Genomic DNA, 14,633 nt, shown 5'->3' with positions numbered 1-14,633 from the left:
TTTATGAAGATTTTTGTTTATTTCCAATTTCTAGGGGTCTAGCCAATTTTTATCTAGGTTTTTAAATCTTGCTAATGATTCAATCCCTTTCACATGGGTAGTGCTCCTCCTTGCCACTTTGAATTTAGATCTGGGAATAGATGTGGTCCTAGAATTCAGATGTCCGAGAGTATTCTTGAGCTGATGGTGCATGTCACTGATTTTTTTTTTTTTTGGTTGGCCCCTCCTCTATGTCTCATGTGTTATATATAGTGAAGATTTAAAGAGTGTTATAAAATGAGGAAAATAGAAAGTGAAGTAAGGAATGTGAAGAGGAAAGGAAAGAAAGCATGAAGGAATCTTTTTTAGGGTTTTGTGGTACAATAGAACAGAATCTTCCTCTTCTCCATCGATTTCTTTTGCAGCTTGAGCTTAGTGTTGGAGGGTACATTCTTACTATTCTCTTGACGATAGATATGTAATTGGTTTTGCAGTTATATATATGGAAAGTTGGACGTGAGTAGTAAATTATTATTATTATTATTATTATTATTATTATTATTATTATTATTATTATTATTATTAATTATTATTATATTTATTATTATATTAATTATTATTATTATTATTATTATTATTATTATTATTATTATTGTTGTTATTATTATTATTATTATTATTATTATTATTATTATTATTATTATTATTATTATTATTATATGATTTACATGTTATATATCAGCAAGGCAATATGGGTAATTATAGGAAACGAGTATAAGAAATTATAATTGAGTGGATCTACTGAAAGTTGTGAGAATTAATTGTAACTAGTAGGAGTGTGGGTTGTCAAGTGTTATCATATGTGTCTATTTATTTAGTAGAAGATAATGGTAGTAAATGAATTCCTAAATTGTCTTTAAGGCAGAGGTAGGCTTTTTTATCTAAGCAAGATGCCCGTAAAGCCAAACATTTCCCCTATCTTTTCTCCTATCTTTTGTATTCTTATTATTTATTTATTTATTTTATCATATTTTCTCTTATATTCCCCTTTGCACGTAACACTGTATAACTCAACTAGTTGTGATCATAGTTAGCAAATTCGGATTCGGGAATTATTCGGACGGAGAATTATTCGGAATAATTTGGACCATTAATTTAAGGATTCGGTCAAAAAAGCGGTCAAAAAATCTTATTGGGGTTTTTTTTTTTTTTTTTTAATTGTTTTTTTATTTTTTTATTTTTTATTTTTGGTTTTTTTTTTAAAATAATGTTTAAATGGACCGAATAATTCGGTTTAATTCGGATTCGGTCCGAATTATTCGCGATTTATATTCATTTTGGAAAAAGTCGCGAATTTTAAAGAATTTTATTTTTAATTCGGATTCGGTCCGAATTTTTGATAAAATTCTTTAAAATTCGGTTCGGCCGAATAATTCGCGAATTATTCGGCCGAATTGATAACTATGGTTGTGATGTGCGTGCGATGAATCCTAAATGATGACAGGGGATTGTAAAAGAGGTTTCACTAGTAAAAGTATATTGTTGAAGATATCCATTAATTTCATATTTAGCCATCAAACTCTTCTTCAACCGAGGATACTCATAATCAAGTTGAAGTACTTGTTGATGTCTTCAAGATTTCTTCTTCTTCTGTGAGAATGTTAAGTAAGAGAGAATCTGGTCCCCCCTCAAAGAGGCCACTCAAAAGACACTTAGGAGGGTCTTCTATATTATCTGATACTATGGAAACGTTGTGCCTAGTAAACTAATCTACGTTGTTAATATTTAAGTACATCAAAATGGAACTACGTGTCAGAATCAAGTATGTTCTTCACTAAAGGCATGATGGACAAGTTGACCTTTTTATGAAATTTCTGTTGTTATTAATAAGCTAGATATGTGGGTTTTTTTTCTTTTTTTTTGTTAACCAAGATGTCCAAGCCAGCTTATGCACACCTCGGCTAATTCTCGGGGGAGACTAGCAATACCATGATTTTACAAATCGGATTGGATCAGATCCATCAAAATCAATTTCGATACCAATCCACTTGTACAATCTAAGGGTAAAATTGTTCAAAAAAATCGATTAAAAAAAAAAATTTATACCCATACCGTTAGTCCAATCCAATATGATCCGGATGGTATTTTTGACTAAATCAATCTCAAGACTGATCCCTAGTTTAAAACCTTGTGTAACACATCCAAAGGGCAGCCTAAATGATCAAATTAGCTACAAGAGAAGACATAGCAACCAGAGTTGAAAGGAAAGATGGTTATTGTCACATGTCATGCTGCTATTGGAGCACAGCCACACGCAGTCCAATTAGTGACCTGGCGCTAGCATTTCCCTAGCCACCCATCCCACAATATTGGCCAAAAAAATCCTCTGCCGCGGGTGCATCCGTGCGGCGAGGATCGGATGGCCGGCCTGGCATTGAGGCATGTGCCGATGTCGTCTTGGCCGTTGGATCCTCGTGGCACCGCCGCACCACGGCAGAGGATGAAAGTCCCAATATTTGAGGGATGTTCATCTACAGTATATCATGAGATACATCATCCTCAAGAATACATTCTAATACCTAATTGCTTTTTTGAGTAAGATTTTGTTCACCCTTTATGGTAGGTGAAGAGAGAATTTCTTCATCCACAGTGATTTGACACTATGATTAAACTCAGGGAAGAGTGTCACTATTAACTCTCGCCCAGTGTTTTTAAAGGTCCAAAATATCCTTCTCTAGTCCAATAAGAGATTCAGAGAGATGTTCATAACAGATTCGAGGATATTCTATACTCGAGCTGGAATTTTCATTTGGTAGACGTTCAACTTCTTGCGAGATAGAAAGGCATTAAATTTCCTTTGCTACTTCCAAACTGAGTGGTTCAAAGCCCATCCGCAACAGATTCGCACTTCTCACCAAAGGAGAGCAAATAAAGAATGCTTGTAAAGCCAGCCAAACTCTAGACTACAGGAACTTCTACAGAACCTAATGGCCAATTATTTGATTCAATTGTCCACCTGAGCAATAAGAAATTCACATTAAAGCTCACCTATTCACCAAATTAAAAAAGAGCTTAAGCTAATTCTTCCACTTTTTTTGGAGAGGTGGGTGGAGGGGGGGGGGGGGGTTGGCCTTTACACTTTACAAATGAGCAAAAATGGTTTATTATTAGCAGGATCTAATGCCTCAGTCCCTGTTACATCAGCCCACAACCTAAAACCCTGTTGAAGAAAGCTCAGATAGGCGAGCTCGTGATGATGGATGCCATGCCAAAACAAGTTGAAACTCAGGAAAAGAATCATGCTCAGGATCTCACAAAGTTCATTATTCACATCAACTACTAACAAAATTGTTCGGGAAGCCAATAAACTTAGAGCAACATAGACTCTGGATTCTCAATGTAGCCTTTGAATGCTTTTAGCCACTCCGCACCAATTGCACCTAATAAAGATTAACATAACATTTAGGATTTTACCACTTCAATGTATGACCAAAGCTCTTATCCATGACAGAAGAATTTTAAATGTCAGACATACCATCGATTACACGGTGATCGCAGCTTAGCGTCACCGCCATAAAGGAAGCGTAATCGAATTGATCAGGATCGGACCCAGGAATGACCCTCTTCTCAGCTGCTCAAGACCAAATTACAGTCGGATAATTAAAACAAAACTAATATTGGTCCCAACATGTGTGACAATGATGAGCTGTGAAGCTTACCAGACCCAACAGCAAGAATTCCTGATTGGGGAGGATTGATGATGGCACAGAACTGCTTAATTCCAAAAGGCCCTCCCAAATTTGACACGGTAAATGTGCCTCCCTGAAAATATAGGCAGAGCAATATTTAGATACTGAAATATGAGGCAACTGAGAAACTATAAATAGTTGGTTGGAAGATGCTTAAAAAGCAAAACATCACCTCATAATCATCAGGTTTCAAGCTGTTGTCCTTGGCTTTTTGAGCCAGCTGTTTGACTTCATCAGAAATTTTGGATAATCCTTTCTTGTCAGCATCCTGCAAATACAGAGTACGGTTTCTCAAATATCATGACTTACTAAAGAAGCAAACGGAGATTGGGTTACTTAAAATTGCTGAATATATTCCATGACCCACCCTGATTACGGGGACAAATAGCCCATTATCTGTCTGCACAGCCACATTGATGTTGACATTGTGATACCTAGATCAGCAGCAGTAGCCAACCGTTATTAAATGTATATGTATAATAAAGGACAATAACGCAATGCTGACGTTATACTCACTGCCGGATGTAATCATTGGTCCAAGAACTATTGCACTGAGGAACTTTGCGAAGAGCCAAAGCAGCAGCCTGAAATTGTGGAGTTCCACAGAAGTTAAAATATATAAGTAGGTAGGACAGAACAAATACTTCTGGAACAAAATGGAGTAACTAAATCAAGAGTAATAAATGGGGAAATTATAGCCTATAAGATATTATTATTGCACTGAGAATAATTGTTTTAGCCTGCAAGACATTATTATTCATTAAGAATAATCATGTCCAATACCTATTGCACTGAGGAACTTTCTGTTGCAAATAAAAAATTTCTATGCCAAACAACACCCAAAAAGGTGCAATATAAAATGGTAACAAATGCTGCAGAAAGAAAGACATCTACACCAAATATATAAATATATATATATATATATATATTAAAGATGGGAGTACTCAATCTTTTAGCTCAAAGGCCATGAGAGCTGCCTGTGAATACACATCAACTTAATTTAAACTTATCTTGGTATTCCTTCAAGTAAAGGTATTCTTCACAATTAACATGCTGTGAAGGAAACAACCATAAGAAATCTGAACAGAAGATAAATTTGTAACAACTATATAATAGAAGGCCACAAAGACAGGCAGTCCAAAGAAAAGGATAGCGTTAATCACTTCCTTAATTGTGCAAGATTCTATGGCTTTGTTTTCCAATAGCATAAAAAATTGAGGGAATTGGGACTTAATAAGATTAAAGCTACCATTTTTGCACAAGATCCGTATATTAAACTACCCAAATGTGTTGAATGATCAGACCTTTATTACAAGATCATTAATAGAAATCCGTTTCCCACCAGAAGCTTCTTGTAGGGAGTTAAGTTGGCTGCGCAAACTGTAGGAGACAATGAATTGAACATTATTAATAATGGCTAACACCACCTCAGATCACAAGAGAAGAAAAAATATTTTAACAAATAAAGCAAATAAACTCACTCCATAAGTTTGTCAACACAGGTGTCCACAGATAAATAATAATGAGGAATAGTTTGTTTTGAAAGCAATAAGCGTGAAGCAGTGATCTGGCAAAGAAGGCAGTGTCAGATATTAAAATTCAATTTTGAACACAACAGCACATAGAACAGGGATGTTTTAGACATTCACTTTTCTTATCTGGGAATGAGGTATGTCGCTGTAGTCTAGATCTCCTGCAATGGTAGTATCCTTTGCCTTGGAAACTGGTGTAGGGACACCCTTTTTGCTAGAAGCTACATTATAAAAAACACATGATAAAGAGAAAAGTTGGTTAAATAACAGTTCCTACAAAATTTCTGAAAAAAAGAAAATTAGAAGTAAAAAAATGATGTGGTTTAATGCAAACTATTCAATTATCAGTAAAAAATAAAAATCCATGTTCCACAAGAGTTATAACAGCACATTCCCTTAAAGTCAACAGAATATAAAATTCTTAGCAGAATTTTGACTGTCATGGACTAAACAAGGAAATAAATCATGAATAGTCATTGGTAATCTAAAAACAAATGGGGAAAATTACCCAAGTAATCTTCAATATCAGCTTTCACAATGCTTCCATCAGGACCAGTTCCTCTGATGTTTGAAAGAGGGACCTGTCTCAGAAAGAAAGAATGTCTTAGAGAAAAAGCGGGGAAAAAGGAGAAAATATATAAAAAAAATCCCCTCGAAAAAGTCATCATGATGAGAATCAATTGTTTAGAAAATAAGGACTAAGAACTGAATCTTCCAATAATTGATAGAGCAGAAACTAAAACGACTAACACTGTGCTCTTCCGCCAAGCTTTTTGCAAGAGGGCTTGCAAAAATACGATCTTTTGCAGGAGGAGCTTCAGTAGGCTTAGCAATCTTCTGTTCAGGTTGGCTGACAGGCTCCAATGCCTCCTTTTTTGGTGGGGCAGAATCAGATGACCCTTTTACTTCATCAGCAGAACCAGATGTGGAGGGTGTGTAATCTTTAAATTTCCCAATATCATCTTCTTCTTCAACAGTAATGGCGATCACCTAATTAAACAAAAAATAGATTTCCAGGGTTAAAATACGACATTAGATCTCAAAGGTAATAAGAATATAAAATTAATCAAATTGCCAGTAAAATGGCCGGAAGGTTAAGGCACCATTTGATAACGTTTCTGTTGTTTCTGTGTCTAGAAATAGCTTTTCACATTTTTGGAAACAAAAATGGATTTTTTGGTGTTTGATAAACCTGTTTCTCAAAACGTTTTTTTACAGACATAATTCCACTAAAAAACCCAATAGTATCAACGGATGCCCAAAAGGGAGAGAGGGTTCGGTTGCCTCTATTTAGGTTTAAATAATTGAGAGATTTATCAGGCACAACTGCCCTTTTTTTTTTTTCTCTTAAATTCGTTTCTAGAAACGACGAAACAAGTCACACTTGTTTCGTCAAAGTCGTTTTTAGAATCGTAAATAGGCATAAATTTTTATTTATGTTTCTAGAAACATGTGAAACGAAACAACTTTATCAAACGCTTTTTATGTTGTTTCTCCATTTCTGGGAACAAGAAAATGCAGAAACGGAACGTGGTCAAATGGTGCCTAAGTTCTAGGTTACTTGTAATTTAGAACAACTCCCCCCAACACTATTCATTTCAAAGTATAAGACAGTGAAGGACCATGATGTCAGGATTTCATATGGAATCATGTGGCAGAGTTTTTCAGGAAAAGACTTATGCATAGGGTATAATTGTTGTGGCTTTGTGGGGAAAAGATGCATGAGTTAAATACATGGTTCGAAAACTCAGTAATATCTCGCTGAAATCTTGGATATTTCGTTTTTTTTTTTTTTTAACCCAAGCGAAATGGCATACGAAACACAAAAAGACAATTTCAGTCTTTCATTTCGAAAATTCGTTTAATTTCGGCTTAAAAAATGCACTATTTAGTCGAAATTTCGGCCACTTCAGCCATTAGCCCCCAAATTGGCCAAACGAAACACATGGAAAAAAGTAAACTGTTTCAGCAAAAATTCGGTATTTCAGTGGTTTTGAAACCACCAAAAAAAAACGAGTTCTTATATGATATTTTTAAAAGAAAACGTTTAAAAACAAAATAAGGACAAAAAAAATTAATAATTCCTTACACAAGTAAGAAATACACAACAGTTGTCAGCAAAACAGTTAAATGAATACCTCACCAACTTTAATATCTTTTGACCCATCTCCACGAACTATTTTAGCAATATAACCCTCCTCCATGCATTCCATCTCAACTGTAGCTTTGTCCTTAGAAGTGATGCAGAAACCAAAGTAAGGTGTCTAGTAAACAAGATAACCACATCAATGGTAAAATTTCAACTAAATAATACTGATGAGAACCATACAGTTTCAACTTCACATAGTACTTCACCAGGTGAAACTTTATCACCTTCCTTCTTCAACCACCGTGCAATGTTACCCTACATGTCATAGGACATTGTAATGAGGATAGAATAGCATGCAATTATTGCAAGCTTAAAAAATGAAATATATCGAGGGATAGCAAGCTTAAGAAAAGAAATATAACAAGGAATTGCAATCTTAATGCTTCAAATGCACTGAAAGTTGCATACCTCTGTCATGGTAGGGGAGAGTGAAGGCATCCCAATCTCTTGGTGTGCAGGAAGCCCTGAAACCACATTCAGAGGACTTATAGCAGATCTTTTCCTGAAACTAGTAAGAAAATTACGAAGAGAAATTCTCTCCATTCGCAAAATCTGCACAAGCCAGATGATTGAAAAATATAGAAAATACAACGAGACCTTATGCCTTACAAAGAAAATCTCTTTGAACAAGGTTCTAGCCCTGGAAATTATTTAGCAGCGTGGATTCAGATTACCCAGCAGATGCTCTATTTGTACACGTAACACAGAGATGGTGGACATCACAGACCACCTTCTACACGATGAAATTACTGTTTTGGTATAAATATATATCATGGGCATGTTAGACATTGAACATATCCCTCTAAAAACGAGTTTTACCAACTAGCCCAAGTTCAATCTCAATCCAAAAGCTTATGTTCCGTGAAGACTATTTCCCTAAGATATAAAGAACAATAGAACTTTCAAGAACAAAGTTCAAAATTGGTCCCATATGATTGCAATTTGCAATTATTGGAAGAGCAACACTTTGATTGTACTGTAAGCCTGTTACTGTGCATCCTCATCTTCTCTCTAAAAAATCTTCTTGTCCATCGACTCCATCCCAAAAAAATCTAGATATTTATTTTCTTCATGGTGGGTGTTGAAGTGGGGAGGAACTGAGTCAGAAAATGCTAGAGTAGAGTGACTCAGTTTACAACAACTCTTTCTGAATCCCTTCAATTGTTCACACACATGTAGGTATATCAAGAAGAATAAAGAATGTGCATTATCATAGATAATTAGGCACCTAATGTCTCTATAAGTCACATTCTATGTACTAAAAGCATAATACCAAGTCACCAATGCCAAGACCATACCTGAATCTGTTGCATAACCTCTTACTGAGTATGTTTGTGAACTGATTAGGAAAACAGAAGAAAAAAAAAATAAGTATTCAAACATTTGTACACATAATCAATCACCAAGAAAGGATATCAATATATGGTGAGGTCACATCATACCATGGCGAGCAACTTTTTAAAATTGAACCAGCCACTGGGATACCCATTCTCGTTGCTGTTCTTGAAAAATTTCCCTGTAATCCCCCAAACAAATACACCTAAAAATGAACTTAAATAACTGACTAAGCAAAGAAGAGAAGAAGAGAGTAAAACTAGGAAAAGTAGAAGGGTTCCAATCACCGTGAAGAAGTCAAGATGCTCAGCTCTACAACTGTGGTTGAATCTGTTAATTGTACTAGGAATCACACCAATAGACAAGTTACCATCGTTCTTTCCAGACAGGCAATCATGTTGTTGAGTCTTTAGGATACCTGGGAGAGGAAAACAAATAACAAAAAAATAAAAATTTATCTATCAAAAAATAATTAAAAAGGTTACCAATATTCAAGATTCCAATTATTGAAAAAACCCATCAAAATAATGCAAAATGAAAATGTAAGCATGACAATCACTTAAATTAATCAACAGGAGAAATAGCTTGCTGATGCAGTTAGGACATGAGATTTTATATTTTCTGCAATCATAAGAGGGAGGAAAGTCTTTGTTTTCTGCATTTTTATATCCATGAAGATTACTGAAGCTCAGATCTTACTGAAGCTCAGACCCCACCCCCCATAACCAGGTCATGAATCTTGAATCCTACACTGCACCACTGTCACCCTGGAACAGCTGGTAGGATTAAGATGGCAAAATTGCATTTTGTTAGAAGGACCACCGCTCCTGAATCATGGACACCCAACTCTTCCTCATACAGGATTTCCTGGGAAACTAATATTCTAAACGAGTTCAAAATTTTCCTGCCTATATACTCTCTTGAATGTCATAGATATAGTGAGACGTGAAAAACACAACTCTTAAGCATGTGCCACCATTCTTCCACGTGAAATAGAAAATTTGGGCTTCAGACAGTGAGCTGAACATGAAGGATAGAGAAACCCACTTGAAGAAAGATCTATTTGGAGGTACAGAACATACCTGAGGGGCAATTTTCCGGGAAATGAATTAGGGCTTGCTTATGCAATTTCTTTAATTTCAACAAAAATGTTGAAATTTTCGCGAAAATTTTCAGTTTCGACGAGGGTCGAAAAGAAATGACTATCGAAATTTAACAACTTTTCACCGAAATATTCTTATTTAGACATTGGGGGGGGGGAGATTCCAGTGAAATCCGAAACTCTTAACTTGTTAGGGGGGATGCCAAGTGCAGGGGAGACGCAATGTGGAACTGTCAATTTATCATGACAGCAAATACAGCAATAGAAAGGGAAAAAAGGTTCAAGATGACCACAATGGTGCTTGGGGAGTGGAGTGGCTTGTGTTAATCGTGCAAGGTCAAGAGAACAGGACAGATTTCAAATAAATAAGTTGCAAAACAACAGGAAAATGACAGAGAGGACTAGAAAGAAGAGCAATTGAAGAAAATTAGTGACTTGAAGTACAATAGGGATCTCTAAAGGAAGAGGGAGAGAAACGGAGAAAGGAGGCTCCAAATGAAGGTTGCATTTCAAGAGGGAATGCCATGAAGATTAGCAGTGATGGACCCAAAGAAGGAGAAGTTGCAGGAGTAGATACAGTGGAGGGAACAGACAGTGCATCTACAAATGTCATAAGCAACCAGGCACCCATTCCTTTCCAGAACAATTTCTAACAAATTCTTGAAGCAATAATTCCGCTTTTATGCTAGTTTTTGGGCAAGAAATGCTGTATTAAGAGATGGGCTTGGGGATCTGACTCTTTTTGTTTTGCAGAATTTACAATATTGCAAAAGTTTGGTGGGAAACAATGGGGAATTTAAAGTTGATTTGTCTTCAGTCATATCGACCTTCTACCATTTCTGCTCATGCAGTCACATGCATATAAGCATAAAGCAACAAAAATGTGCTTGTGTGTTTAATTTTCTCAGGTAATGTGTACAACCACATGGCCACACATAAAGTCACGCATATACATAACCCCCTCTTGGACCTACAACATACACATGCAAACACATTATCATGTATTCATGTATGAAAATTACAGTAATTCACAGGAGTGGAAAATCTGTAATTTATGATAAATTCTCAAAGGGGAGGGGCAAACTTGTAATAAACCAGAATTTGAACGTGTTATTAGGTAACTCAATAGGAAAGGACATAAGGATTATATTTTTTAACTAAGAGTAGACTTGGAATTATATCACTTATGAGAATAAAGGAGAATAACCAAAGAAAAGAGGGGTAATAAGGGAAATAATCACAAAGGAAGTAATATCGTGGGTAAGGGGACTGTAGTCAACCTCCAGCCACAAACAGAACTAGAAGCGGAAAAACCAGTCTCGATTTGGAGAAGAGACCTCCTTCGCTGATGGTGCTTTCAATAGTTGTCAATGGCATCAAGGTGACCCAAGGCATTGGAGGGGGTCCAAACACAAGGCGCCCTCCTAGGCAACCAAGGCATCCAAGGTGACCAAGGAGCTAGGCGTCACCTAATTTTAATGACACTGGGATTTTGGGGCAAGGTTTTCAAACCAAAATCGTATTGAATGCTACCAGAGGCCACCCAAAACAACAGGTAAAAAGAAGGGAGTGAACTTTTGAAACCAGACCTAGCGATGGATATGAGACCAGCAGTATTCCTTGATCTCAATCTCACAACAGAGCGCTTTTCCAAATCTGAAACTCAGCAGGATAAGTCGATCTTTTGAGTATGAATCTCGGACCAAATGGTCCACAAATCAAGGAACTCCAATTGTTTTCCCTCTTCTCAAAATACTGCCCAAAACAGGGAAGGGAAACGAAAGAAGGAGAAGAATGGAAGAGAAAGAGATCTGAACTGAAGGAGGACCAGATCTGGAGTCACGCAAGGAAGGAGGAAGAAGGGGGGGAGATAAGGGAAGGCCACACGGCCAGCACTCAAACAACACAATACTCGATTTAATCCATTCTCAAGTTATCATCCAATTGGTGGTCACGCATACAAATAAATAAGAAAAAGGAAAAAAAACCCTATACGTAATCTAATACAGAAGTAGAAACATTATAAAACTAGGAAACTACAAAGTTACCTTCCTACATATCCAAAATAAAACAAAATAAATAAATTAAAGATCACATATTATCCTAATGTAGAAAATAAATCTCTAGTTATCCTATTAGACCCAAATCCCAATTCGGGCCCAGTTCAGAATCAGGCTCTCAAACAGGTTCGATCAAAGGTCCAAGGAAGTGCTTCTGCATCACCCTGAAATCCATCTATGCTCTCAGAAATGCAACTGGGACATGCAGAATTACATGCAAACATTATACACTCACAATTGCAGTCGTGCATGCAGAACTATGTGCAAGCATTACACTACAGTATTTAGTTCATTTTAAACAAACATGGTACATCATCATCACAAAATCAAAACAATGTGCAAGTCTAAGAACAGCTCCTAGGTTGTAAAACATTGATACTAGATCTCAATAGATTGCAATCAGCTACTTACAATCTCTTTGGCCAATAGAGGCGAAAGTGTCTTTAGAAAACCAACGGACAAGAATAACAGAATCTTTTCGTAGTATGTCTGGAGCATTGCGTAACTGTAAAATTCAAATTACAAGACTTAATAACGAAGTCATCATTGTCAGCTAGAAATAGAACTCAGGTTCATGAACACAAAACTTTCAGAATTGATGGAAGTTATCATTGTCAGATAGAACAATAAATTATTATTGTCAGATAGAAATGTAATTTGAAAAAATAAATAGCACGTTTTCAAATCCCAAGTTCATATACTAATGAGAAGGAAGTATACTTCCCAGTTATGAACATTAATACTGGAATCTACACATATGAAACTCCAGGAACAGATATGAAAGCAGGGGGTTAATAATATGTTTTATTGATCAGATAAGAAACCTTTAAGACGTCACAATGAACACAAGAAATTTACAGAGTTAATATATGAAGCTCCCAAAAAGTCCCGGGAATGAATTCCTTCATCCCAAGACGGTAAATGAACCACATTGATTTCTGAGAATCCAATTCCAAAGGGGCTGCTTGGAAGTTGACCACAGGATGAGAAATGTTTACTGTATATGTTCCATTTCTAGCATCTAGCATGTGGTGAACACCATCCCTTAGTGCCCCTTAGGTCGCCATCCATAATTTCTTGACATGCGTTTTGGAAATTAAAGGTTCAAAGTTAACAGTGACATTTGATTGCAGTTTCTCTAAGAGATTAATCATAATTCTAGCAAGGCCGGCAGTCATTAGAGACTAATTATCTGAACTCAGAACTGTTGAAGGTCCCGATCAAAGATGAAACCGCACTAAAATTCCAAATATTTTGGATCCGATACGGCATGAACATAGCGTCATAAAGTGTTGTGCAGAATCAAAATTGATTCCACCTTAGATCGTCCATTTCGAATCACAATTTAAGATTAAAAAAAAATATATTCAAAATGATTGTTGCAGATGCAGCTAAACAAGAACAGGAGAAAATATATGAATTTGATTGGCAATACCTTTCTGGAGTGACTCAGAAGATGAGTTGCGTACGTCATGATTCTAGATCGTCGACGCAGAGCTTCTTCCTCGCCTAAGGAGGGTGAGGTAAAGAAGGCGAGAGAGAAAGAGAGAGAAGCCTTGAGATGTCCAAGGGCTCTGTCTTCCCCAAACTACAATAGTGTTTGATTTTTTACCGTCCCTCGAACCCTATTTCTCTGTTCTCCTTTTTTGAGCCTCTTTGAGCGTTCGTTGTTTGATCAAGACTCGACTCAACAACTACTCGTGAGTTTGTGAGTCAACCAGTCCAATACGAGTCATGACTCAACCAGGTCCAGCGACTCCAGCCTCCAGCTCCCTAGTTTGGTGAGCGGCGGGAAGATGCACGTGTTTTTTTTTTTTTTTTTGGGTCTTATTTCTGTTACGTACCTTCACTGGGTAGCCACCTTCCTGCTTCCTGTCCTCTCACCGGTACTCCAGTTGTACCTGTCAGTGGGCCCCACCACCACAACTGATCCAGTGGATCTCTCGATCAAGTGGTCCAGAATCTAAGATCGGATGGATGATAGTCATTTTGATTCGATACTCGCCGTCTACAAGTTCGTTTAAATCACCATGACATCGCAGTCGTAAGTTGACTTTTCACCAATTCGCTTTTAACGAATTTGTTAGTTACTTACCACAGCTCACAGGGCACACAACCCACGACTGACCACAGCCACTTATGCGACATTCCATTAATTTAAAATAAGAAAAAAGGGAATCTGCCGCCTGACTCCTACGTGATCACTGGTATTGTTCAAAACAACCCTAACTCGTTCCTTGTTCAGAGACTGAACTGAAACAAAGGACTCAGAGATTAAATGAGTTGCCGAGTGACCAATCCCGATGCCAAATTTTGAAATGTAGTTGAAACCACAATAACCATAAGAAATAGCCACAATATTATGATTTGTTGATTGGTGTAGACCAATCGGAATAAGCTAAACCTGATCTAGATCCTGATTCCGAGTTTAATACTCTTGATATGTACAGGACATGTTTAAGATCAACTTTAAGCAAGTCAACCTGTTTTGCATTCATTTTGGTTGGTAAGAAAAGAAAGAACAAAATTTTGAAGGAGAAGAGAGAAAGGGACACATAAACTCATCATTAATTTTATAATTACTTTTGTCTTGTAAACCCAGTTTTTTCACATTTTGGGTGTGGAGGGAATCTCCTCAACCCAGCTCACCATTGCGATGGGATGGCATTTTCGTGACATTCAACATACGGGTAGAAATTCTACTTTGTCTTATTATGTTTTTCTTTT

The 14,633-nt window shown here is 36.7% G+C and overlaps 1 protein-coding gene across 2 annotated transcripts; it reads right to left on the bottom strand.

Moving 5' to 3' along the window:
• Positions 1–3,126: 3,126 nt before the first annotated feature.
• On the bottom strand, positions 3,127–13,567 carry LOC122063287 (dihydrolipoyllysine-residue acetyltransferase component 2 of pyruvate dehydrogenase complex, mitochondrial-like). 2 transcript variants are annotated; one of them, XM_042626996.1, is made up of 19 exons: positions 13,342–13,567; positions 12,318–12,411; positions 9,032–9,162; positions 8,852–8,949; positions 8,708–8,748; positions 7,818–7,873; positions 7,590–7,664; positions 7,399–7,491; positions 6,011–6,250; positions 5,769–5,841; positions 5,378–5,481; positions 5,210–5,295; positions 5,033–5,108; positions 4,245–4,312; positions 4,096–4,162; positions 3,901–3,996; positions 3,699–3,801; positions 3,515–3,610; positions 3,127–3,419 (listed from the first exon to the last, which is right to left on the bottom strand). In XM_042626996.1, the coding sequence occupies exons 1-19, from the start codon at positions 13,378–13,380 to the stop codon at positions 3,349–3,351; spliced, it is 1,707 nt and encodes a 568-aa protein (XP_042482930.1). In that variant the 5' UTR covers positions 13,381–13,567; the 3' UTR covers positions 3,127–3,348. The 2 variants fall into 2 exon arrangements, with proteins under 2 accessions (XP_042482930.1, XP_042482939.1); XM_042627005.1 differs by having other exon boundaries at positions 8,852–8,925; positions 13,342–13,566.
• Positions 13,568–14,633: the final 1,066 nt, after the last annotated feature.

Source organism: Macadamia integrifolia, chromosome 2, assembly GCF_013358625.1.
Source record: "Macadamia integrifolia cultivar HAES 741 chromosome 2, SCU_Mint_v3, whole genome shotgun sequence".
NCBI lineage: Eukaryota > Viridiplantae > Streptophyta > Magnoliopsida > Proteales > Proteaceae > Macadamia > Macadamia integrifolia.
This window is presented reverse-complemented; position numbering and strand designations above follow the sequence as displayed.

Coding starts and splice junctions, on each gene's coding strand:
- LOC122063287 (XM_042626996.1), bottom strand. CDS start 13,380: ATGACGTACGCAACTCATCTTCTGAGTCACTCCAGAAAG. Junction 7,492..7,589: donor TACTATGTGAAGTTGAAACT/GTATGGTTCTCA, acceptor ATCACTTCTAAG/GACAAAGCTACAGTTGAGAT. Junction 3,802..3,900: donor TGAAACCTGATGATTATGAG/GTGATGTTTTGC, acceptor CTATATTTTCAG/GGAGGCACATTTACCGTGTC.